At 38.7% G+C, this 25,000-nt stretch overlaps 1 protein-coding gene across 26 annotated transcripts in view; it reads right to left on the bottom strand.

Annotated features, from left to right (window-relative positions):
* The window catches only part of LOC106883622 (calmodulin-binding transcription activator 2), an 859,097-nt gene that overhangs the window by 14,457 nt on the left and 819,640 nt on the right, over nt 1–25,000 (bottom strand). For all 26 annotated transcript variants that reach the window (XM_089342578.1, XM_089342567.1, XM_089342583.1 and 23 more), the window contains 9 exons: nt 22,673–22,866; nt 20,387–21,551; nt 18,392–18,518; nt 13,850–13,987; nt 9,262–9,353; nt 7,359–7,543; nt 5,268–5,343; nt 3,118–4,087; nt 1,252–1,603 (listed from right to left, as the gene is read on the bottom strand). In XM_089342578.1, coding sequence (XP_089198704.1) covers nt 1,252–1,603; nt 3,118–4,087; nt 5,268–5,343; nt 7,359–7,543; nt 9,262–9,353; nt 13,850–13,987; nt 18,392–18,518; nt 20,387–21,551; nt 22,673–22,866 — 3,299 coding nt within the window. The remainder of the gene's footprint in view (nt 1–1,251; nt 1,604–3,117; nt 4,088–5,267; nt 5,344–7,358; nt 7,544–9,261; nt 9,354–13,849; nt 13,988–18,391; nt 18,519–20,386; nt 21,552–22,672; nt 22,867–25,000) is intronic.

Here is a 25,000-nt window from a genome sequence, read left to right as displayed (position 1 = left end):
AAGAGTTACTGTACAGAATACATTGTAGTACTTGTAATTCTTTGTAGTTTGAGTTCAAATCTTGCCATGGGTTACCAGCTGCCATGGATGGGATTGGAATCTCACCAGGTACATAGCCACAGTTAATGGTGGATAACCTTGGAGCAATGCTTGACACTGAACTGGCTGAGAGGAGACGATACGAGATGGCGATGCTGTGTATATGTATGAATGTGTGCACATTTGCCTGATAGATGGAAAAAGAAAGAAGCCTGTCATTTATGTATGTGTGTGTGTGTTAGTTGTAAATGGCTGTCACTGTCACACTAATACTGCCATTCATTTTCAACAGTCTGCAAGAATTTGTGTGCCAATGGGGAAATATTACCTCACTTGGAACTGCCTAAATAAACTCTGTCTGACCCATGCTAGCTTGGAAAAGTGGACATTAAAATTGTGATCACACACACACACACACACACACAGACGATGTTAGGAAGGGCGTCCTTGGCATTAGGAAGAACATCCTGTTATAGAAACCATGCTAAAGCTGACATGGAACATAACAAAGCTTTGTGACTCACCAGACCCCGGCAGACCATTCAACCCATGCCAGCTGGGAAAAGCAAATGCATGATGATGATGATGATGAGGAGGAGGAGGAGGATGTATGTATGTTTGCATGTATGGTCTCTTCTGCTTTAAATATTTTCAATTCTTCCTCTGAGAAAGGAGCTGGTTTCCAACAAAGATACAGAGTTCCATCATTGCAATGTAGATAACAAAACAATGTCACATTTTAAACTCAAGAAATGCCTTACACATTTTTGTTGTTGCACTTACAGCTTGTATTTGCAATATGTGAGTTAATTAATTGATGAATTTCTTTTTCTGAAAACCCCAGCTTATGCAGATTGTCCCTTGGGCATTGAATGTATGTATGCACCCACACAATGGGCTTCTATAATGTGGGATTGAACCTGAAACGACGTGGTTGTAAAGTGAATTTCTTAACCTTAGACCCATGCCCAAGAGAATGATGACATAAGTACCTGTTGTGTACTGGGGTTAATGTGATCAACTAGCCCCAAATTTCAGGCCTTGTGCCCATAATAGAAAGACTTGCTATTATTATAAACAACCAGCAGTGGAATGTCTCGTGACATACCAGTAAGATGGTAGGGATTAAATGTTCTCATGATTCCACCAATGAAGCACCTTACCAAGAAAATGGAAGCAAAAGTAAAAGAAACGTTGTTGAAAGAGACTTACCGATAATCTTCAAATGAAAGACCATCACCAAGTGGGGTAGATATTCCAGAATCTTCCCCGTAAGATGATGCGATTGGAGAGTTCTGTGAGGCTAGGGAGCTATGAGAGCTGCTGCGCTCGCGACATATTTGCTCTGTTTCAGCAGTAGAATCCTCCCGGCTCGGGGAAGATTTTATACGTTCAGGCATAGCATCAATGATTTGACGTGCTAAAGTGACCATATGTTTCTTTGCTTCTTCGCTGCCATCTTCGCCCACAATTGTTCGCTTCTCATGCACTTTCAGTTCGTCATCGGAAGGTATGCGTTCTCCATCTAGAAGGGGACTTTCCCCTTGATGGGATGATAGCTCATCTGAAGAAACAAACAATTACTAATTAATATGTAACCACAAATATTCGTTTATTTTTTACATTAAGAACAACTTCAAAAGGAATGAATTAGCACCAAATACAAATAGATTCCTTAGGTTTTATTCCAACATGAATTCTTCATCAAATGTCAAATTTTTACTTTGAGTTTAAGCTATGGCTTTGAATCTGCCCAGGGTTATCTCTTTTCAGTATTTCCCATGGGGTGGAGGCGCAATGGCCCAGTGGTTAAGGCAGTGGTCTCGTGGTCATAGGATCGCAGTTTCAATTCCCAGACCAGGCGTTGTGAGTGTTTATTGAGCGAAAACACCTAAAGCTCCACAAGGCTCCGGCAGGGGATGGTGGCGAACCCTGCTGTACTCTTTCACCACAACTTTCTCTCACTCTTACTTCCTGTTTCTGTTGTGCCTGTAATTCAAAGGGTCAGTCTTGTCACAGTGTCACACTGAATATCCCTGAGAACTACGTTAAGGGTACACGTGTCTGTGGAGTACTCAGCCACTTGCACGTTAATTTCACGAGCAGGCTGTTCCATTGATCGGATCAACTGGAACTCTCGACATCGTAAGCGACAGAGTTCCAACACCCCATTTCCCATGGTAGAAGGCCAAAGAGTTAGAAATGTGCATCTGGGAATCCAATAGTGGGAAGTACTGGGCATAAATGGTGTTTTTACACCATTTACCATAAGTGAGAATTTTTTCTCCATGGTAACTGCAGTGAATTTGCCTTTAGAAGTTAAAATATGTCACAAACATAATTCAACTAACATACAGTTCATTTATTCCCAATCACTAATGGGTACTGATGTTGCTATATTGTTAACCAAATAATGTATATCCATCACTACTTAGTACAGAATTAAATAAACAAACAAATAGATAAACAAACAAATAAATAAATAGATAAAAAGAGTAATATCAGACAACTGTTTTCTATCAATAACTTAACAACAGATTCCCAGAATAAAATATCACCTGTTTGTCTTCACTGACAATTTAACACTTTCATGATGATGGACTTAGTTACAACTATATTTAAATCTTTTAATTACTTTTCATTATAATTAAGACTCTAGTTAGTGGAGGTTAGTAAAATATACATAACATAATATTTTGATTGTTGCTGTTGTTGTCAGTCCTTAATTAGTTCTGATTAACTTAATCTATAATTAGAGATCTCTAATTAGAGACTACATTATCTGAAATGTCCTTTTCATAAATCAATAAAACTGAGTTAGATTTAGCTGCTATTTCTAGTAGACAGAGTGTCAATATATTTTTGATGCTTATAACTGCTAAGTTACAAGGACATAAACATGCCAACACCTGTTGTCAAGCAGTGGTGCGGAACAGACACAGATAAAGAGACACACACACATACATACACATACACCAAACCCACTCACAAGGCTTTAAGCACCTCGGCCAGCATGCAACCGATTCTGCCAGCTCACTTAAGGAGTTCAGTTAAATAAGGATATTACAAAAGCCTTACCTGTATCCATGGAGAACAGCAGATGGTTGTCAGAGCTCTGTCTTCTAGGGCCTCTGATCATTATTGAGTCAGTTGAAGACAGATGTTCTGTCCCCAGGGAGGTATCTGTGTGCATGAGCATGTCCGGAATTTGGTTGGAAGAATCCATTCCTTGTGAGGAAGCAGAGAGTAGGGGTTGTTGTTGTTGTGCTGTTTTGAAGAAACTGGACAGGTGTGGTTCAGATATAGATTCCCGCACCGGTTTATGGTAAGTGTCGGAGAGGAGGTTGTTCCGCTCCACAGAGGTTCGTTTGGGGGACACAAAGTCAACAGAGTAACGTTTGTTAGATTTCTGCTGGGGAGATGTACTGTTACTTCTGCTGCCGCCACCGCCGCTGCCGCCGCCACCACCACCACCACCACCACCACCACCACCACCACTGCTGCTGCCACTACTGTTGTTGCTGCTGCTGCTGCTGGTGGTGCTGCTGCCCAAGCACTGTTCACTCATCCTTCGCACCAGCTTACTGTTGCCCGGATATGGCGGGGGAGGGGGTGGTGGTGGTGGAGGAGCCAAAGGAGGGGAAGATGTCCCGGCGAAAAGGCTGTCGTTGCCGGAATCATCGGAGGTTGTGGAAATTGCTGAAGGAAATGTGTTTGATTGTTCACAAGCAATCACCCCTGAACTTGACACCGTATTCACGTTGTCAGGGGCAAGGAATGTATCACTAATGGTACTTGAAACTTCACCACTGCCACCAGAAGGTTCCACCGTGTCAGGCACACTGATTGTAGTCCGAGGAGTGAGTGCCTTCTGGTTGTTGTGGGTCTGCTCTAACAACTCAATGCAGTTGGCCAGGTTGTGGTGGCCATGATGCCGGGCTGCTGTCAAGGGTAGTATCCCATCCTTGTTGCAGACCTTCAACGGGCCTCTGTTCCAATGATAAAGTGTCTGAGCAGCTTCTGTGTAACCTTTTGCACAAGCCCACATCTGAAATGTACAGGACAAACAACGAAAGAGGATCAGAAGGGAGAATGATGACGATCACCATTATGATGACAAGGGTTTCAGAGATGCAAGACATAAGATACAATAGACGGATGGTGTCTAATTTACTAAATTAAAAATCGTGATATTTATCGTTATCTATTTTATCATTTCTGAGGAAGTAAAAAAAAAAAAGAAAACAAAAAAAAAAAACGGTAACTGCACAGGAGTCCATCATAAGTATGCCTGTATACATATGCATGTGTGTGTGTATGTGGACAGCAGAACATGTACAATCTGTGGAAGGGTGTTCCACTCAGTCGGAGGATTGAAAAGGCACGTGAAAGGAGTTCATACTGTGGCACTGGTTCCCTTTGCCAGCAAGCACAGCTGTGCATTATGCAATAGAATGTGCAAATGTTTGGCAGGACTCAAGAGTCAAACAAGGGCCTGACATTGCATCACTGATGACTCATTTCAGTGATTCTGTCTAGGAATGGCTTGGCTCGTATACGAGAAAGCACCTGCTATGTATGTCCTATGTATGTATGTATGTGTGTGTGTATGTGTGTGTGTGCATGCATGCATGTATGCATCTATGTATGTATGCATGTATGTATGTTTGTATGTATGCATGTATGCCTGTATGTGTGATTGCTTGTTTCCATGAGTCTTTGTATGACATCATTCAAGTAATGGAGATGTCAACTTCACATCTCCAGTGGCTGGGCAGTTTCGACACGAGACAACTGGTTGAATGAAAATATCTTAAATGAGGTGCAGGTAAGGGTTAGTGACAGGAAGAGCATTCAGCTGTAGAATACTAGCTTAAAAAACTCATGCAACCCCTGTCACCATGAAAAATAAACAAATACATCTGAAAACAATTTTTATAAATGTGAGAGTGTGCATGCATGAGTGTGTGTGTGTGTGTGTGTGTGTGTGTGTGTGTGTGCTTGGGTAAACCCTTGTGTTCTGAGAGTGTTGCTATACTCTGTCTCCGGATGCAAGAGTTGATGTCACACCAGGCAGTGTAGCATCCCTGTAGGTGTTTTGGTCTCTTTTCCATTGTGACACCAGAGCTACCTGGAGCCATCCACCAAGGCAGGTGCCAAAACTCCGGCACAGCGGCCCAAGCTTTGGCAAGTGAGATGTATACACATAGAGAGAGATATATTCTTACCAGTGGCGTACAAGAATAATCATCGACATTGTGGGCATCTACTTCATATTCTAGCACAAGGCTGGGATTCTCTGATCTGAAAGAAACAACAAAATATCATTTATTAATTTAAATAACCAGTGACCACCACCCCTGCCTCTCGCACCGTAAATAATAACAGCAGCATGAATCAAGGAGAGAAGCCCCTATATGGTCATACATCCTGCTAGTAAAACTAAATTCCCCTCAAATTACACCTTACGGTCATAAATAATTAAAGGACATATTAGTTTAATTCTAAGTATCCCTCAGAAGACAGATAGGATGGTGATAGATGGAAAGGTTTTAATGAAGGTTGAATTAGGGCTGAACAACAACAACAACAGGTTAATTAGTAAGCTTCCATTAAATTTCTTATCACATGTGACTTAATTACATTCTCCTCTGACAAACTCCAACCAATGGGAACTACATGTATTCTTAGTTGTCTGATAGTTGACTGAGGTCTTTTGGGGTGAACGAGGTATTTACGCACATCGTCTCAAAGGAGAAGCCAGTCTCCAAGATAAAATCCAACAAAGCTGTGTTCATATGTGAGTGTGCGGTTCGAGGAAATGGATGGAGGTTAGGTTGGTGTTTGGTCTCCTTCCAGCTCTGATTTGCCTGATCAGAGCTGAGATGAGACACTTGCTCAAGGTACTGCACTGTGGGACTGAACCCAAAACCATATGGCTGGTAAGCAAGCTTTTTAACCACACAGTCATGCCTGCATCTATATGAAAGAAGTTTATCCACCATATGAGGATTTTAAACAAAAGAAGCACCATACGGCTGCATGTCTGTCGGTATATTTAATATAAATAACCAAGGTGAAGATGGGTTAATTAAGACGGTGTCTTGATCAGCCACATGTATTCAATTATTAACAGAGAAAATAACAAAAATGTGTGCGATTGTGTGTGTATGTACAAGGATACATATGTGTGTGTGAATGTACTTGAATATGTCTATGTGTACCAGAAAATATGTGTGTGTGCATGTGTATTAAGTTTCCAATCTGATTAGTCACAGTCAAGAGAAATTTGTTCGTCTACAACAAAAAAAAAAACAAAAAAAAAACACTGTGTATCATATCTTGTTCACACTGTTCTAGAGAGGGAAATTTAGTAAACCTGAGTGAGGTTAGTATTAGAGATACTGTTACATTACATAATGGCTAAAATATGATATTTGCCTGAAGCTGTGGACTTGAAATAGCTCACTGGCAACAAGATTTACAGAAAAAAAAAATGCTTTTTTTTCTTTGTTAGTTGCTACATTAACTTGTATCAGAACTGTGTAAGAACTAAGAACAGGATTTACAGACACAAATAGTTGGAGCAGCTGTATTAGTGAGTATGGGAACTAAGTTAAAACTGAGGACAGGATTTACAGAGAGAAATATTACTTGTAGTAGTTATGTTAATCTGTAGCAGAGCTATATATAAAATATGAACAAAATTTACTGACTGGGAGGAGCAGCCAATATTATGCTGTTTGGATGTGAAAGGTTGAAGGAAAAGGAATAACAAGTTTGTTGCAGGAATATTTAATCCAGGTCACTGTATTCAATGCAAAAAAGCAACTCAAGAATATGAAGGCAGTTTGCTAGAATATTATTGAAGTCATAAAAAAATCTGACCATTCAAGGCTTTGTGTGGAACTGGATATAATAACAACAGTTTCATCTTTGGTGCACTTTTCCTGATAAAGATCAGCACTATGTATTCGGTGCATTTTAGCCACTATGGGGAGGTGGCAGACGTTAGACCAGACAAGAAATAGCAGTCAGCAGACAGTAGAAGAACCAGCAGCAGGCCAGAGTGCTGTTACAACATAAAAACAATGGACAGTGGCAGCAGTAACACATAGTAACCAGCTAACATTAAGGAACTCGTGATAGGGACTACTACCATACTTAGTCCAAGAACAATAAGCTTTGAACAATGCCATTCTTTGCTTTTGGTAGGAATGACGACATTTTTGTTTATGATAAAAATATTGTTTTTTCATGAAAACTCTCTAACAAATTTCATTGTTCTTTATTGTGATAGGTTAATATTTGAATATTACCTCCAATGGATAAGGCTTCTAATAACTTCAGCATAACCAAGTGCTCCAGCTAGATGCAACAAAGTCATACCCCCAGGGCCGGCCTTGGGGAAGACATCGTTATTGGCCCAGGGCAGTCGGGACAATGTCATTATATGCTGTACCAGGCGCCATTCAAAGTCATTGCTTTGTTGAGAATTCTGTGGCTAAAATGAAAAACAAAAAATTATTTCCTGCAGACATTAAAGACACAAATGATAATTAACCAGATACACAAATGAGAGTTAATTAGGAGCAGTAATTAGAGTTAAAATGAAATTTCAGAAGTGAATTGCTTATTAAAGGTTATGATCCTTCCTTTGAAAATAAAAGTTGGTTTTAATTATTTAATATTTATCTGATCAATAATCTCTCTCTGAAGGCATTGCAGCAAAGAGAAGTTCAAAGAACTACCTTTGTTTCAGGAAACAGAGCTATTTCCACTAGAGAGAAAATATTGGTGAAGTTTGCATCGAAAAACTTCATAAGAGATAACTTCACAATATCATTTCTCATAAAGTCCCTTCTGAAAGGAAACTTAGATGTCTAATCTCCTTAAGAATGAGATTAAAGAAAAGTTTTAAGAAGAAATGGGAGAGGGGAACCGTACAATTGTTGCCTTCTCCCTCGAAACTGTTTCAGAGAAAAAGGTTGGTACATCATTTCTATAAGAAGGTTTTACACAGGGAAAAATCAATTAGATTCCTGTTATACAATGAATTGGTAATTATAGTCCATCTCAGCAACAACTAACGATTTTCTGATGCTTTCTCACAGATTAAAATCCAACTTCATTGAGAAATGGTAGAACACATTCTTAAAGTGGATTATTCTCTTCTCTTTAATAAATAATTCAATTAAAACTGCAGACAGTGGCCACATAAGTTTACTAATGTACAGCTATAAAAGCTACTGTTACAACACAATCAACCAACTTAATAATGTAACTTCGTCAATATTCCTGGAACGTAACTGATTGATAAACTTCAACTTGCAGTCATTAATGTAATACCTCAGTATTATATTATAATACTTTGCAAGCTGGCATAATTGCTAGAACAGTGGCAAAATACTTAGGGCCATTTCATATGTCTCTACGTTCTGAGTTCAAATCCCACTGAGGTCGACTTTGCCTTTCATCTGTTCAGGGTCAATAAAATAAGTATCAGTTGAATACTGGGGTTGAATTAATCAACATATGCGCTCCTCTAAGACTGCTGGCTGTGTGTCCAAATTTGAAATCGTAATTATTGTAATACCTTGATATCATCAGTCTATCATATGGGAGCCCCTTTTCACTAAATTCTAACTTATAATAGTTCAAACTAAAATTTAGCTTTCTTTTGTCTGGTGGCTCAGTCAAAGAGGAAAATGTTGTACCTGTGAATGTTGTATGATTTCTGAGAGTGGTGGAGGGCAAGGGTGGACTACTCACATTTCACAAGTCACAAGCTCTAATAAGGAGACCCTATGGTCAGGTAGTGGTGTTAAATCTAATTGCAGATTAGCTCTATCCCTCATCCCACCTCACAAATAGCCACAGTCCACCTGATATATTTCCACAATGTTTCTTTACACTGAATTTCACTCCTACCAAAACTTCAGTCAACCTGAGGCCAAGGGAGATAACCAAAAAGTAAAGGTCAAAGAGCTGCAATGGTGGGATTGACCCCCAAACCATATGACTATGCAATCAACACAACCAGGCCAGCAGCCCCAGAAAAAAATACTTATTTCACTCATCTCACTGCCCTTCAAGTAGTAAATGGTTGAATGTAATTAGGGGATCAACCCTTTATACCCTTAAGATGAACAATATAAAAAACAGACATTAAGTGATGATGATGATGATAATGATGATGGAGGGTATCTGTAAAAGACCTACTTGTTCACTGGGGATTTCATTTTGGGTACATGTATTCAGTCGTTTCTCTAATTGCTCCAAACGTTCTAAGACCATCAGTCGTAATTGGTCTTCTGCAGAAATAAGAAACGACAACTAATTAGTACAATGACATTTAATTACCATAGTGGAAAGTATCAAAAATTAATTGGTTGATGTAAAAGAGAGAGAGAGAGCCAAACTATCATTGCAAATTAGAGTTAATCAACAACAATGTTTTATGGGGCTGAAAACCTGATCTTTTCTGAAAAAATATACCAAATCAGCGTTTACTGTTAAAGGGTCAGTCTGTGTTTTGGTCACTCACTGTTTGATCATTAAAAATTAGACATTGACACTGAATTTCAAATACTGAGGTATACACATACGCACACACGTATAATTAATAAACATCATTATTTAATGATATTAAAAGCGATGTGTTTCTTGATTGGAATCAATATTACCTATCTCAGTGGTTCTTCACTGGTGTCCAGATAAGATTTTGTTGCTAAATTTATGGGAGATAAATTGGATACACTTCACAATACACTAAAGTTTTTAATAATTTTTTATATAATTCCTAATAATATTTAATTATAAAAGTATCTTTTATATACCGAATGGAGGTGGGGTGGGGGGCAGAGAGTCTACCTGAGTAAGACATGAATCAAAGGGGTCCATATATTGGTATCAAAGAAGTACAATAAATAAGGCATCACACACACACTACGGTTCTAGTTTATGGATATTTCAATATGCAGTGTTGCAATGTGCCTCTGGTTATGATGACATTAAACTGGAGTTCTTCAAAGGTTTTATACCAATGTGAGGATTATTTCTACAAACTCATTACATTCTGAGTTCAAATCCTGCTGAGGTCAGCTTTGCCTGTCATTCTTTTGGGGTTGATAGAATAAAGTACCAGTCATGTATTGGAGTTAATGTAATTGACTTAACCCCAACCCTAAATCTGCTAGCTTTGTGTCAAAATTTGAAGCAATTATTAAAGGCACTGAGCTGGCGGCAGAATTGTTAACATGCCGGACGAAATGCTAAGAAGCATTTCTTTATGTTTTACATTCTGAGTTCAAATTCTACTGAAGTTGAATTTGCCTTTCATTCATTCAGGGTCAATGAAATATGTACCAGTTGGGCACTGGGGATGATGTAACTGACTTGATCCACATCCAAAATTATTCACCTTCTGCCAAAAATATGAAACCATTATCATAATTATTATTATTATTATTATTATTATTATTATTATTATTATCATTATGAAGACAGCAAGCTGGCAGAATCATTAGCACACGGTGAAATGCTTAGCGGTATTTCGCCCATCACTACGTTCTGAGTTCAAATTCCGCTGAGGTCAACTTTGCCTTTCATCCTTTCGGGGTCGATAAATTAAGTACCAGTCAAGTACTGGGGTTGATGTGATCAACTAGTCCCCCACCTGACAAAAATTCAGATCTTGTGCCTATAGTAGAAAAGATTATTATTAAGGTGGGAATCTGGCAGAATCATTAGCACGCCAGGTGAAATGCTTAATGGCATTTCGTCCATCTTCGCATTCTGAGTTCAAATCTGCAGAGGTTGACTTTGCCTTCATCCTTTCAGGGCTGATAAATTAAGTACCAGTGAAACACTGGGGGTGATGTAATCGATTAGCCCCTCCTCCAAAATTTCAGGCCTTGTGCCTATGGTAGAAAAGATTATTAGGTGGCGAGCTGGTAGAAACGTTAGCACGCTGGGTGAAATGCTTAGCGGTATTTCGTCTGCTGCTACGTTCTGAGTTCAAATTCCGCTGAGGTCGACTTTGCCTTTCATCCTTTCGGGGGTCGATAAATTAAGTACCAGTCAAGTACTGGAATCGATCTAATCGACTGGCCCCACTTCCCCAAAAATTTCAGGCCTTGTGCCTAGAGCAGAAAAGATTATTATTATTATTATTATTATTATTATTATTATTTTTATTATGATTAAGGCACTGAGCTGGCAGAATCGTTAGCATGCAAAATGCCAAGCAGCAACATTTTATCCATCTGTATGTTCTGAGATCAAATTCTGTTGAGGCCAACATTGCTTTCATCTTTTTGAGGGTGGATAAAATGAGTACCAGTCGAGCACTGGGGTTGATGTAATCAGCAAGCCCACCCACCCCAAGGTTTCAGGCCTTGTGCTTACAATAGAATAACTTATTATTACTATTATTATTGCTGTTGTTATTACTGTTATAATAATAATAATAATAATAATAATAATAATAATAATAATAATTATTATTATTATTATTATTATTATTATTATTATTTCCTTTTTTAGCTTTTGACTGGAATATGCTAAGCTGATTGCATGGCAAAATGAAAGGGGTGGTGATAGGGTGGAAATGGTAAGTTTACAACTGACGCCAAAAGAATTGATTAAAATCTGTGTGTGTGTGTGTGTGTGTTTTGTAATCAGTGATATGGAGAGAAAATAGATAATACTTTAGAAAAACAAAACAAAAAAAAGATTGAAAGAAATATAAAAAAAACAACAACAAACAAAATCAAAACTGAACCAGACTAAAAAGTCTCAGAGAATTCTTTGAGTTGTATGTCTGGCTGTTTGAGTAAAATATCACTTGTGGTGTGTCTTTTTTCTTCTTGAAAATTACAATCAATTATTCAAATATACCACATCGACAGAGGCTTAAAACATGGAAGGAAAATGAAAGCAAACAAATGGAAAAAAGCTTTTATTTATTATTCTAAATTTTCTTCTTCTTCTTCTTCTTCTTTTATTCTGCAACCTCTCCATCACTACCAACCCCCTCCCCTTTTTTGTTTGTTTCTTTTTTAAAACTTTTCCTTACATCTTTCCTCTCTGTCTGATAACATCATAACTTACATTTGGTAATACATGCAAGCATACATGTGTATGTACGTATATACATAGACACACATGTATGTACACACACACACACACACACACACACACACACACACACACACACACATACATGTATATTTTTATATTAGAGCCTTACTTCAAGAGGAGTAAACATGAACAGTTAGAGAGAAAGAGAGGGAAAACTCACATGGAAACATCTATGTGGCCATTGGAGATGCAAGAAATAGCAGCCAAGTATCACACATACCTCACCCTCATTCATTGAGCTCAGTATAGCTATGAAGGGTAATTGACTTTACCAAGATTTGGGGTTCAAAATCTGTGAGATGCTACTCTGCAACAGATGCGACTCATTTTTGGCTCAATGGAATCAAGCAAAGTGGAATGAAGTGCCTTGCTGAAGATACTCCATTCAATGTACTGCCTGGCCTGGGAATGGAACTCACAACCTTACACTTGTGTGTCTGTCAGCTGAGCCACAAAGCCAGGCACCTTCATTGCACTTTAACATCTTAATAAAGAACAAGTTTATTTTTCTACTTTTCATTTGTTTTAGTCATTCGACTGTGGCCATGCTGGGGCACTGCCTTGAAGAATTTTTAGTTGAATGAATCGACCCCCAAGACTAACTTTTTTTTGTAAGCTTGGTACTTATTCTATCAGTCTCTTTTGTTGAACCGCTAAGTTACAGGGACGTAAACACACCAACGCCATTTGTCAAGTAGTGGTGGTGGTGGGACAAACTGACACACACACACACACACATCATGGGCTTCTTTCGGTTTCCATCTACCAAATCCACTCACCAGATTTTGGTCAGCCTGAAGCTATAGTAGACAACATTTGCCCAAGGTTCCACATGGCAGGACTGAACCCTGAACCATGTGGCTGGGAAGCAAACTTCTTACCACACAGCCACACCTGCCTGGAGAAGGAAATTAAAGAAAAAGTGGTCATGGCTAAAACAGCTTTGACCTTGGACTAAACAACAACAATAACAACGAAGAAAGGAGGAGAGAAAGGGAGAGTTTCTATAAAATGGTTCAACTTGTTATAGAGTAAGGGTCAGCTCTTCTTTGACCTTTCATGGAGCACAGATGAATGTTGCTTCCATTAACTACGGGAGGAGGGGCAGTGGTTATGATAGTTTGGATAGTTAACTTGATATCAAATTTACACAACAAGAGTTGGCTACAGTTGTACAACATCAACAACAAAAACACTTGAAGGTCATACACACACACACACACACACACACACACAAAAAAAACAATGGTTTTTGAGCATTAACATGTTAACTGCCACATGTATCAACAGTGGTTCATTGCAAACATCACATAGCCACTGGTGGTAAGTTTTCATAATCTGAGGAAATATTTTATTCTATACCTTTGACATGGTTTCAAGGATATTTAAATAATATGAATGCTAAATATTAAAGTTTAATTATGAAATATTGTAGAAATGCAAACCAAATTCCATTTGCTTGTAATTAAACAGTATGCTGTGTGACCAGAAATATATAGCATCACTAGTAAGTTCCGGTAACAGGCTGTGGCAGTTAACATGTTAAACTTCAAGCTCAGATGAACAAATTAAACAAAATACAAGACGATGATGGTGGTGGTGGTGGTAGTGATATTAAATTAAAATGTGAACAACAACAACAATGACAATAAATCCATGTTCTCACCGTCAACAGAGAACCAGTCCTGCTGGCTCTGGGAGGACTGCTGCTTTTCTCTCGCTTTATATTCAAAAAGTACTGTGGTTGATATGATGTAGTGTTCACTTTGGACATGTAAAGTTACAAGACCTGGGGGTTCATGTGCTACAAAGAAACAAATATAAACATAATATAAATAATATCACTGAACCAACTGCGGGGCTCTGATTTGATAGCTCTACCTGTTAGAAATAGTCACTAAATCTCCCTCAAATTACACCTTATCGTCTTGAATATAAAAACAATATTTTAGATAATGTAGTCCAAATTGGCATTAAAAATACATAATGATTATTGCTGGAGTACCAGTGATCAAAAGTAAGAAAAAGTTAGGGTAATTGAAATTAACCACTTTAGGTATACTCAACCCATGGTTGAAATGGGACCGTGTTATACACTCTTGTGGGTGTATAATGGTCACAATGTGCAATGTGAGATGTAATGGGACACTAATAGAATATTGTATCTCCTCTTTTTCTTAGTTTAATTGTGAACAGATTCAGGGGTTTTGGAGGGAACCACAAGATGGGCAAAAATGTGGGTTTTACTTATTTTGGGAAAAAACTAATTTTTTTTTATAAATTGTTTTACCCAGAAGATGTTTAATCAACAAGGGTAGCTGATTGGGTAATTAAGGTGGTTCTTAATTATGGTTAATTAAGGTGTCTTTAGTAGAGTCTATCATATCTTTTATATTTTACTTGTTTCAGTCATTAGACTGTGGCCATGCTGGATCACTGCTTTGAAGAATTTTAATTGAACGATTTGAGCCCAGTACTTGTTATTTTTTTTGTAAAGCCTAGTACTTATTCTATCAGTCTCTTTTGCTGAACTGCTTCGTTATGAGGATGTAAACACATTAACACCAGTTGTCAAGCAGTGATGGGAGACAAACACAGACACAAAGACACACACTCATAAATATATATATATGTGTGTGTGTGTGTGTTTCTGTCTACCAAATCCACTCACAAGGCTTTGGTTGGCCTGAGGCTATAGTAGAAGACACTTGTCCAAGGTGTCCTGCAGTGGGACTGGACTCAGAACCATGTGGCTAGGAAACAAACTTCTTACTACACAGCCTCCATCTAGTGCTTAAGGTTATCAGAATGTTTACAATTTCAGAAAAGATTTCAGTGCTTGGTTGAAACGGTTTGCAGAAAGTTATTTCCTCAGATCAGTAAACTAGCCATATCTGACCCAGATATTCTACCTGTTTTATGTTAAAACTAACCAGATCTGGCCTCTCACACCAACTCTACAATGTCATTCTGAAAATAATAAACAATCATGCCATTGAAATCTTGAAACTATGAGATAATGCAGGATTAATTAAAAAAATGTGAATAAATAAGCATTACATTTGACAGAATTTAAATGTGAAAGGGTTAAATATAAAATAAAATAAAAAGAAAGAAATATTTTTGTTAGCTAAAAAATAAAGTAATATAAAAAACATATATTTGTAGGTTGAATATAAAAATAATATAAAACAAAACATAATTTTGTAAATGTTTTAAACAGCAAAAACTTCCAAACGCCTGCTTTTTTTACTATCATCAAAAACATGCTGTTTAATTTATTAATGTGAATTTAATTAGTTAGTATGCTGTTAATTAGTATGCAGGAGTGACCAACTTAATTCAAAAAAATCAAGAGAAAAAATATATTCAAAAATTTTATTTTTCTATTCATTTATTGGTTGTTTTGTGCCAAGGTGGTGCAAGAGTAAAACAAAAAAGTGCCAACAAGAGTCTCTCTCTTGTCTTTTAGTGTTACCTGGAGACTTTCATAGAATTAATGTCAATGTCTTTTTGACACAACCAAAACATGTTCAATATTCCTAATAAACAATCCCAAACCACCTTTCATTGAAATCTGTCGATATTTATTGATTAAAAACTATCACTAATTCATACCTGCCATCATTTAGAAAAATATATAATCGATCAACTCAGCCATAAAAAAAAAAAAACAGGAAAAGTAGCAGAATAAAAAAAAGGGAGAAGAAAAAAATCCATGCCGTATCCATTGGGAGAGGTTATATTCTGCCAAGTTTCAAAGGAGTAGCAAATGTGATTATGAATTAAAATAATTAAAACAAAACAATTTTAATAAAGCTTATTAGTTGACTGAGCAGACACGAGCAGACATGTTGTGAAAATAGTTTCATTCTCTTCTTTTTTGTTGCATGTCATCTGGTGAAAAACCATTCAACTGTCTATCATGAATTCAAACACACACACACACACACACACACACACATACCATCACTCTGTCCAGTCTCTAACTCACAGCTATACTATGTCTCCTCTCTCTGTCCTTTCTACCATACTGTAAAGGCCTCTGCTCCTCGTAGTAACTAACTCATATTATCTCTCCTTCTCCACCATCACCTTAAGCTCTGAAGCCTCCTTATGCACTACATCAGCCTCTCTCTCTCTCTTTCACCAGTGCTCCTCTAACCCTCTCTCTCTCTCTCTCATCCTTCCCCTCTCATCACTTTTTCCTGCACCGTCAGTCATCCTCTATCACCCCCTTACCTCCTCCATCACTGGTCATCCCGCCACCCCTTACACCCATCCTTCAAACCCAACTGATTCTTTACAGCTGCCACCTATTTTCCACTCTTGCAACTTTCACCCACCCACACACCCAGTTTGTCTGTCCTCACTCACTTCAACTCCCCTCATACCTTTAGGGACCACTTCAGATGCCCTCAGCATCACTATTATTATTTCTTTCCATCTCCACTCAATCACCCCCAACTATTTCTTCAAAAATACGAGCAGTCATGTTGCTCCTCTCCATTAAGAAACCTGTTCAGCTCTGGACCCTTCTCTCATACTTTTACTCCCCATTTCCTTGTATAATGCTGCCCTTCTTTGGGGGGTTCACAGTCTTGCAAGCCCCTTGGCAGCTTCACCTGGAACAGTGTGTAAAGTGGTTGGCATTAGGAAAGGCTTTGAGCTGTAGAGACCATGCCACAAGAGATGACTGGAAAATGATGCAATCCTCAGACTCATCAGATTCTGTTGAACCATCCAACTCATCATACAGTATGCAAAATAGGCATTAAATGACGACGACGATGACAATGATGATGATGATGATTGTCATCATCATCATCATCGTCATAACCATTTGTTTTCCATGCTGGCAAGGGTTGGACAGTTTAACAGCACCAGGTTCCACAGACTGTTTTGGCATGGTTTCTACACCTGGATGCCTTTCCTAAAACCAAGCATTTTACAGAGTGTACTGGGTGCTTCTAATGTGGCACCAGCACTGACAGAGTCACCATGTACCTTGCAAGACAACTGAGGGGAAGGAGAAGTATTGAGGAGGTGTGGCTTTGTGCCAGTTGATGAGAGATTAGAACTATAGATGGAACAATTATAAATGTCTTGCTGTAGAGTAGATACATGGATGGCCCATATTTTAATATGTATTTCCCAGGTACCAGGTATGCGTTTAACATGTAAATTAGTCTACTTAACAGTGTTACACCACTAAACTTAGAGGCTGTTTAAGCAATGTTGGTTCGTGGATGGTTAATGGGTTGGATGTGGCACTGAAAAAGGAGCAATAACTCTTGCAGTATTCATATACACCCATCACCTATTTTTCTATCTTCAGAGGTAATGACCAAGGCCTTTGGCATTATGTCATACTTGAAAAGAAGACCCATCAAGCCAAGCAAAATCGCAGTCATGGCAGATACCAGTGTCACGCAAATGGCACCCCTTACATTCTCAGAGTGGTTGGCGTTAGCAAGGGCATTCAGCCATAGAAAACTGTGCCAAATCACACTGGAATCTGGTGTAGCTTTCCAGCATGCCAGCCTGGTCAAAATATCCAACCCATGCCAGAATGGACAACGGACGTTAAATGATGATGATGATGATGATGATCACATTGTTTACATAAATGTATACCTATATGAAACATCATAACTTTCAATGCTTGCTCTAAATTCTGTAGAAAATCTGTAGAGAATAACTTAAAAGTGATTAAATTGCACGGCTAACACAAAAAGTAGGACGACAGAGCATCGACTGTTTAATATTTTTGGTGGTATATTAAGGTTGCAAAATGAAACGCAGTGTCCCTACAAGCAAAGAAGGACAAAAAGAGGCAACGAGGCATTTTTATTATTTTTTCATTGTCAGAAAGTTACCAAAGTGATTGAAACACTGAAAAACAATGGAAGCAAGCAGGCAGAATTGTAAGAACATCAGAAAAAAAAATGCTTTGTGACTTTTCTTCAGGCTCCTTACCAACTGAGTTCAAATCTAGCTGAGGTTAATTTTGTCTTTCATCCCTCCAGGGGCCAGTAAAATAAAGTACTAATCTAGCACTGAGATCAGTGGTATCAAACAACATCCCCACTCACCACACTTAAAACTGCAGGCCATGGGCCTAAATCAGAAATTGCTATCACAGTTCAAAGAATTTACCAAAAAAAACAGGAGAGAAATGAGTTTTTGAGATGATAAGACGACAAACCTGGCGCAAAGCAACGTAAAACTCCTGGTTGAACAAGAAGGGCTGGTACACTGATTCCACCAAATACACAGCTATAGGAACAACTTGTAGAAAACCAAGGCCCTGTCACAAGAACCTTGGTACTGCCCTGTTAAGAGAAAAACAAGAATTATTCAGCAATGCTATTACGATTACACACAGTCATTTTTACTCTCTGTACTTCCCTGTTATCGACAGCCAAGTTTTTTTTATTTACTTAAGGGTTCTTTTATATTACACTTGTTCCAATCTGTGGACTGTGGCTATGCTGGGGCACCACTTCAAAGAGCTTTAGTGGAACAAATCCATTTATTTTTCTAAAGCCTGGTACTTATTCTATTGGTATCTTTTAGCTGCACTGCTAAGTTACAGGGATGTGAACAAACCAACACCAGTTGTCACGTGGTTATGGGGGACAAACACAATGACACACACACACACACATGGTAGGCTTCTTTCAGTTTCTGCCTACCAAGTCCACTCACAAGGGTTTGGTCAGCTTGAGACTATAATAGGAGGTACTTACCAAAGGTACCAAGGAGTGGGACTGAACTCAAGATCACATGGTTGGGAAGTAAGCCTCTTAATCACTCAGCCACACCTATAAACTATTTCACTTGTGTAACAGTTAATTGACAGACTTTCAGAATGGCTGCTACTACTTCATGAAGAAAGAAAAGGACAAGAAACTGAGGAACCGTTTTCCTTCTGTGAAAAAACTCTTTTACTTGTTTCAGCCATTTGACTGCGGCCATGCTGGAGCACTGCCTTTAATTGAGCAAATCAACCCCATGACTTATTCTTTGTAAGCCTAGTACTTATTGTATCGGTCTCTTTTGCCGAATCGCTAAGTAACGGGGATGTAAACACACCAGCATCGGTTGTCAAGCGATGTTGGGGGGGACAAACACAGACACACATATATATATATATATATACATATACATATATACAACGGGCTTTTTGCAGTTTCCGTCTATCAAATCCACTCGTCCAATCTTTTTTTACATTTTTACCCAAACAATTGGCTGCCAATAACAAAACAATATCTTACTTTTACTGTAGCACAAAAAATATATTTTAATTTTTAGAGAGGATTTAAAATTTAATCCACAGGGTTTATGAACTGGTATATGCCTAAGTATGAACATAAACATGTATTTGATGCTAGAAATATACCATTGTCTGCTTCAGTTTTGGTAAAGATTCAATAATTTCTTTTTTAGTCATCTTTATATATGACCACCACAGACTAAAATGGAATTGTGAAACCAATGATACACCTCTTGAAAGGATTCAACTGACAAAAAGAAACTCCGTCTCTGACATGACCACTGTAGGTCAATGTTCAACAAATGTATTATGTCTGTTTGAAAGAGTCTCTGTTTTGAAAGAGACACCAAATCTTCATATTACATCCAACCATCTAAATGATAGGAATGATGCATTAGATATACAAGCTTGTATTTTCAATGCATATATAGTATATGATGATATCAGAGCTTGTAGTAAAGCTGGGATAGTGATGGCAGGAACATCATCATCATCATGATCGTTTAACGTCCGCTTTCCATGCTGGCATGGGTTGGATGATTTGACTGAGGACTGGTGAACCAGATGGCTACACCAGGCTCCAATCTGATTTGGCAGAGCTTCTACAGCTGGATGCCCTTCCTAACGCCAACAACTCCAAGAATGTAGTAGGTACTTTTACGTGCCACCAGCACGAAGGTCAGTCATAAGGTACTGGCAATGGCCACGCTCAAAATGGTGTATTTTGCGTGCCACCTGCACAGGAGCCAGTCCAGCGGTACTGGCAATGAACTCGCTCGAATGTCTTTTCAAGTGCCACTGGCACAAGTGCCAGGAAGGCACCGAAGATAATAGGCTGCTATGATTAGGGCTGCTTTGGGTCAAAATAACCACAGCAAATATTTCAAGTAAAGCTTTGAAAGGGGGAAAAAAAAAGTCACCTACCTCTGTATAGGACCACTCTGGGCAAAAATCTGTAATTGGTGCTTGTTCAGAATTTGAGTGCGATTCTGTAGATTGCGAGATGCTTGAATCTGGTAGAATGGTATGCTGGGATTGTGACGATGGTTGCCCTTGCTGTCCCCCTGAATTGTGATGTGTCTGTGACTGCCCAGCCTGTTGTGTATGATGGTGTTGATGAGGATGAGTTTGTGGCTGCTGCTGCTGTGGCTGAGATTGTTGTTGTTGTTGTTGCTGTTGTTGCTCTTCCTGTTGTGCTGGATTTTGTTGCTGCGTTGTTCGCTGAGAGTCTAAACAGCTGGCGCAAGTGATGAAGTCACGGCTAATGCTATCAAATGTAGAATGATCAGATGAAGACGGGTTCATATTGGAATAAAGTTTCTCCAGATCGGGCAGATCCAGAATGTCAAGGCTATCCAAACTGAGATCATTGTTCTGAAGAGAAGCAGTATTGAGAGTTAGGTTATCACAGTTAGTCAGGTCAGTGGAGACATCTTTGGAGTCCATAGAAGTGGAAGCGAAATCTGATGCCGAAGAAACTGTTGCCTGAAGGGTTTTTTGGACATCGTCATGAGAGAGATGGAAAGCAGGAGAGAATATGTTCATGGGTTCAGTCTTAATGTTGATTTCTTTTGGAACATCTTTCGAAGTATGACCCGTTTCTGAGATTTCTGTTGCCATAGGAACAGGTAACATCGCCCTATTAGAAGTGGAGTGCGTAATCGCGGAACTGGTTGAACTGGTGCTTCCTGGCTCGACTTTAATTTCTGTTCCCAAAGTGTGTGCCGATGTTCCTAAGGTGGGCTGTATGGCCGAACCGACCGGCTGTCCAGTGCTGGACATGGGTTGTTGGTTTGTCATGGAGTTCGAAATGATAGAGAGGGGGTTTGTGGTTTGGCCACTTACAATGAGTAAGCTGTTGCTGCCTTGGATGTTTGCAAAGTTAAAAATGACCGGAGTAGAGGGAGGCACAACATCCGTAGAAGTAGATGTCGAAGAGTCCGTGACACTAGTGGACGGTGTTGTAGTAATGAGCATACTTTCACTCACTGGTGCTGTTGTCGCTACTCCTGCTGCTGCCGCTGCTGCTGCCGCCGCTGCCGCCGCTGCCGCTCGGTTGGCCCGATTTCTCTGCAGCAATGAGACCAACCTGAAAAAGGAAGAAGGACAAGGAACTTGTTTACTTTCATCCTTCATCTATTTACATTGCCCTTATTATGTTTTACCACCCAGGACCCAACTCCATCAAAGTGAAACCCTTGCTGCCTTGCAATAGCTCGTGTATCTCAATGACCCTGAGAGCTATGCCAGTGGAGTGCAAGCTCATGGTAGGGCCTCACGTGCTGGACAGGTCAAAGGACAGAAGCCAGATTAATTTGGTTGACCACTTGCCAGAGGTAAAAGTGGGTTTGCATAAGGGGTCAACAACCCTAACTAGAAAAATGCAAAGTTACAGATGCATCAGTGGCAATTCAAAAACCAACAAGATATGGAAGAAGATCTTCCTTTGGGTCACAAGAGGAGATAGCTAGGCTACACTTTAAGGACAGCCCAGAACTGAGAATAGAGGAGAAAAGTGAACAATGGCCTATGCTCTATACAGGGCCAGATTAAGACCTATAGAGGCCCCAATGCACTTAAAAGGTTTTGGTGTCCCCATATATATGTAATTCAAAATATGAACCATAATAAACCATAAAATGAATTTTTATTTCTCAAAATGAAACAAAACTAAGAGAAAGATGGAAAATAATGTTTAGTTTTGTATACTTCTCCTCTATTTATATTTGAAATGCTTTCTCCAACTCTTTTTTTGATTGTAAAGCCTTTGATAAAATCTTTGAAATTAGTTTTATATAACACATCTGCTTCTATGCTTAGTAGAAATAAGACATCCTGAATTTTATTTAACAAGTTTAAAGTGTATTTCTTTTGTGCCATAAACCATTTACCATTTCTGTGATGCTCCCACTTTCCTTTCCCTTGATGCCCTAAGCATGTGCTTATTTTGCTCAATGGTTAATCCAGCACTGGCTCCATAGGAGGCAAAGGGCTTCAATAAATATGCAAACATCAAGGAGCCACATTAACCATATTTCCTTTTGGGATGTCAACCATTCTAGAATCGCTCCTTCCCTGCCTCACAAACATATTTCTTGCACACGGCAACGTTCCGATTGGATAGAAACGACATCAATATCAACAGTGTCAAAGGACACAGAACCCTCTTTAAACCCTCTTTAAACCCCCTAAAAAAAGTAGCACCTTTACCTGCCATGGTCGTTGCTGCTGTTACTATTGACACTTCCTGTCGTCGGTTCAACTCCTTTGGGCGAAATCTTACAGCATTTGGAATGCAGGCAGTTTTTATCACAGGAGATGTCACATTTGTGGTTGCGAGATTTAACACGTTTCTCTTGGTATTCGATTAAGTGTTGAACAATAGCTTCAACTGTGTCTTGGATCTGGGGGGGAAACAAAACAAAAAAAGAACAAAGGAAACCCAATCAGTTAAAAAAAAACAACAAAAAACAAAACAAAACGAAACTCCAGATATTTTATTGAATTCAAATTCTGATGATTGATGAATATCTTTACATGAAACTCTCAACAATAATGAATCCATAGCAGTAGCAACAACAACAATAAAAAAAACAAAAAACAAAAGCAGTTGACTTCAATGGAAGCATCAAAGGAGATCAGACAATGAAAATCTAAGAGATAAAGGATATTTGCAATTAAGAAAAACAAGATACAATCTTTTTATATTTTTCTATGTTTTCTTCTCGTCAAACATTTTAACATTTCCTCTTTCCAACCTCTTCTTTTGTTTTTTGTTTTTTTCTCCTCCTCCCTCTGTTTCTTTGCTTCTCCTCCTCCTTCAACCATGCACCCCCCACCCCAAATCCATCCTCCCACCACCACCACCACCACCACCACCTCAGTCATGCTTATCTTTTCTTCTTACTCAGTCTTTTATGTTCCTTCATGTCTTATCTCAGATGTTGTTCCATTTTCCAATGGGTTCCTTGTGACATTTTGATCAATTAGAATCTGACACAGTCATCACCGTCATCATCATCATCATCATCATCATTATAGTCGTCATCACTATGGTAATGATGATGATAACCATCATAATCATAACTGCCATGCCAACGTCATACCATCATTGCCACACCACCACCACTGTCATCATCATCATCATCAAGAACAGACCAGCAATAAGAAGATAGCAACACTGCTGTTGCTTTACACCATTGAATAACATCATCATCGTCATCATCATCATCACCACACCCACCACCTTAACCATCATTTATGCCACCACTAATCATCATCTAGAACAAACAACATCCCCACTCACCACACTTAAAACTGCAGGCCATGGGCCTAAATCAGAAATTGCTATCACAGTTCAAAGAATTTACCAAAAAAAAACAGGAGAGAAATGAGTTTTTGAGATGATAAGACGACAAACTTGGCGCAAAGCAACGTAAAACTCCTGGTTGAACAAGAAGGGCTGGTACACTGATTCCACCAAATACACAGCTATAGGAAAAGACTTGTTATGAGAAGATAACAACAATCGTTTTATACCATCAAACCACATCACCTATCAACACCATGTATGTTTCAAGACTCCCTATTCTCTATGTTTACAGGGCAAAAGCTCATAGTTGATTCATTTGATCCTAGTTTATTATTAGTATTGTTTTGAGTGCAGAAATATGAATGACCTCAACGAGACACGAAACATGATGAATTTCTAGAAACGAGGGATTTTCTGCAATGGTTTGAGTGGGTATGTTGGTATAATGGTAGCACACTTCTTATGGAAACAGAGAGGTGTGGGTCTGAGTCCCATGAGTACGGAAAGCCCACTTTTCTCCATTGAGGGCTTTTATGCCCCAATATTAGACTATCTTCTTTAGTCAGTGCACAGTGAACACTTTTAAGCTTTAAGCTTCTGAATTATTATTATTATTATTATTATTATTATTATTATTATTATTATTAAGGTAATGTAAAAGGAGAAAGGGCTCTATACCCCTTTCTTATTTTTTCTGACCAGGCTCCCGCGGTTTTATGGGTTTTTCCACGTGTAACCTTTCCTTTTTCGAAGCGCCTCCCCCTTTGGGAGTTCTACTTATTTATTTATCTATTTATTCATTATATCTTTCTCCGTTTTCTGCCTCTGTTTAGACGAACTTTCCTACCTTTTCGGACAAAACCCATTGTAACCTTCGTCCTGTCTTTGTCTTTAGATGTTTTTAATTGATATTAGCCCTTGTGGCCAATAAAACGAATTAATTATTATTATTATTATTATTATTATTATTATTATTATTATTATTATTATTATTATTATTATTATTATTATTCTCTATGAATGCTTTAAAGAAGTAAGAAACCTATTTTGATTCAATTCCCAGCAGACTTTCTGTGAAACAACTGATGCAGTCCTTTCTTCAGCTTCTGAACTTTTTCAGTCTTGGTTCAGCTGGAATCATTGAAGATCTGTAGAAGAACAATTAGGATGTGGCTATAGTTCTAGTCTGTGGTGTGGTCTAGTGGTTAGGGCATTGCACTCCTGAT

The sequence above is a fragment of the Octopus bimaculoides genome, chromosome 26 (assembly GCF_046866305.1).
Source record: "Octopus bimaculoides isolate indiv1 chromosome 26, ASM4686630v1, whole genome shotgun sequence".
In the NCBI taxonomy this organism is placed as follows: Eukaryota; Metazoa; Mollusca; class Cephalopoda; order Octopoda; family Octopodidae; genus Octopus; species Octopus bimaculoides.
Note: the sequence above shows the minus strand (reverse complement) of the source record. Positions and strands in the feature narration are given on the sequence as shown.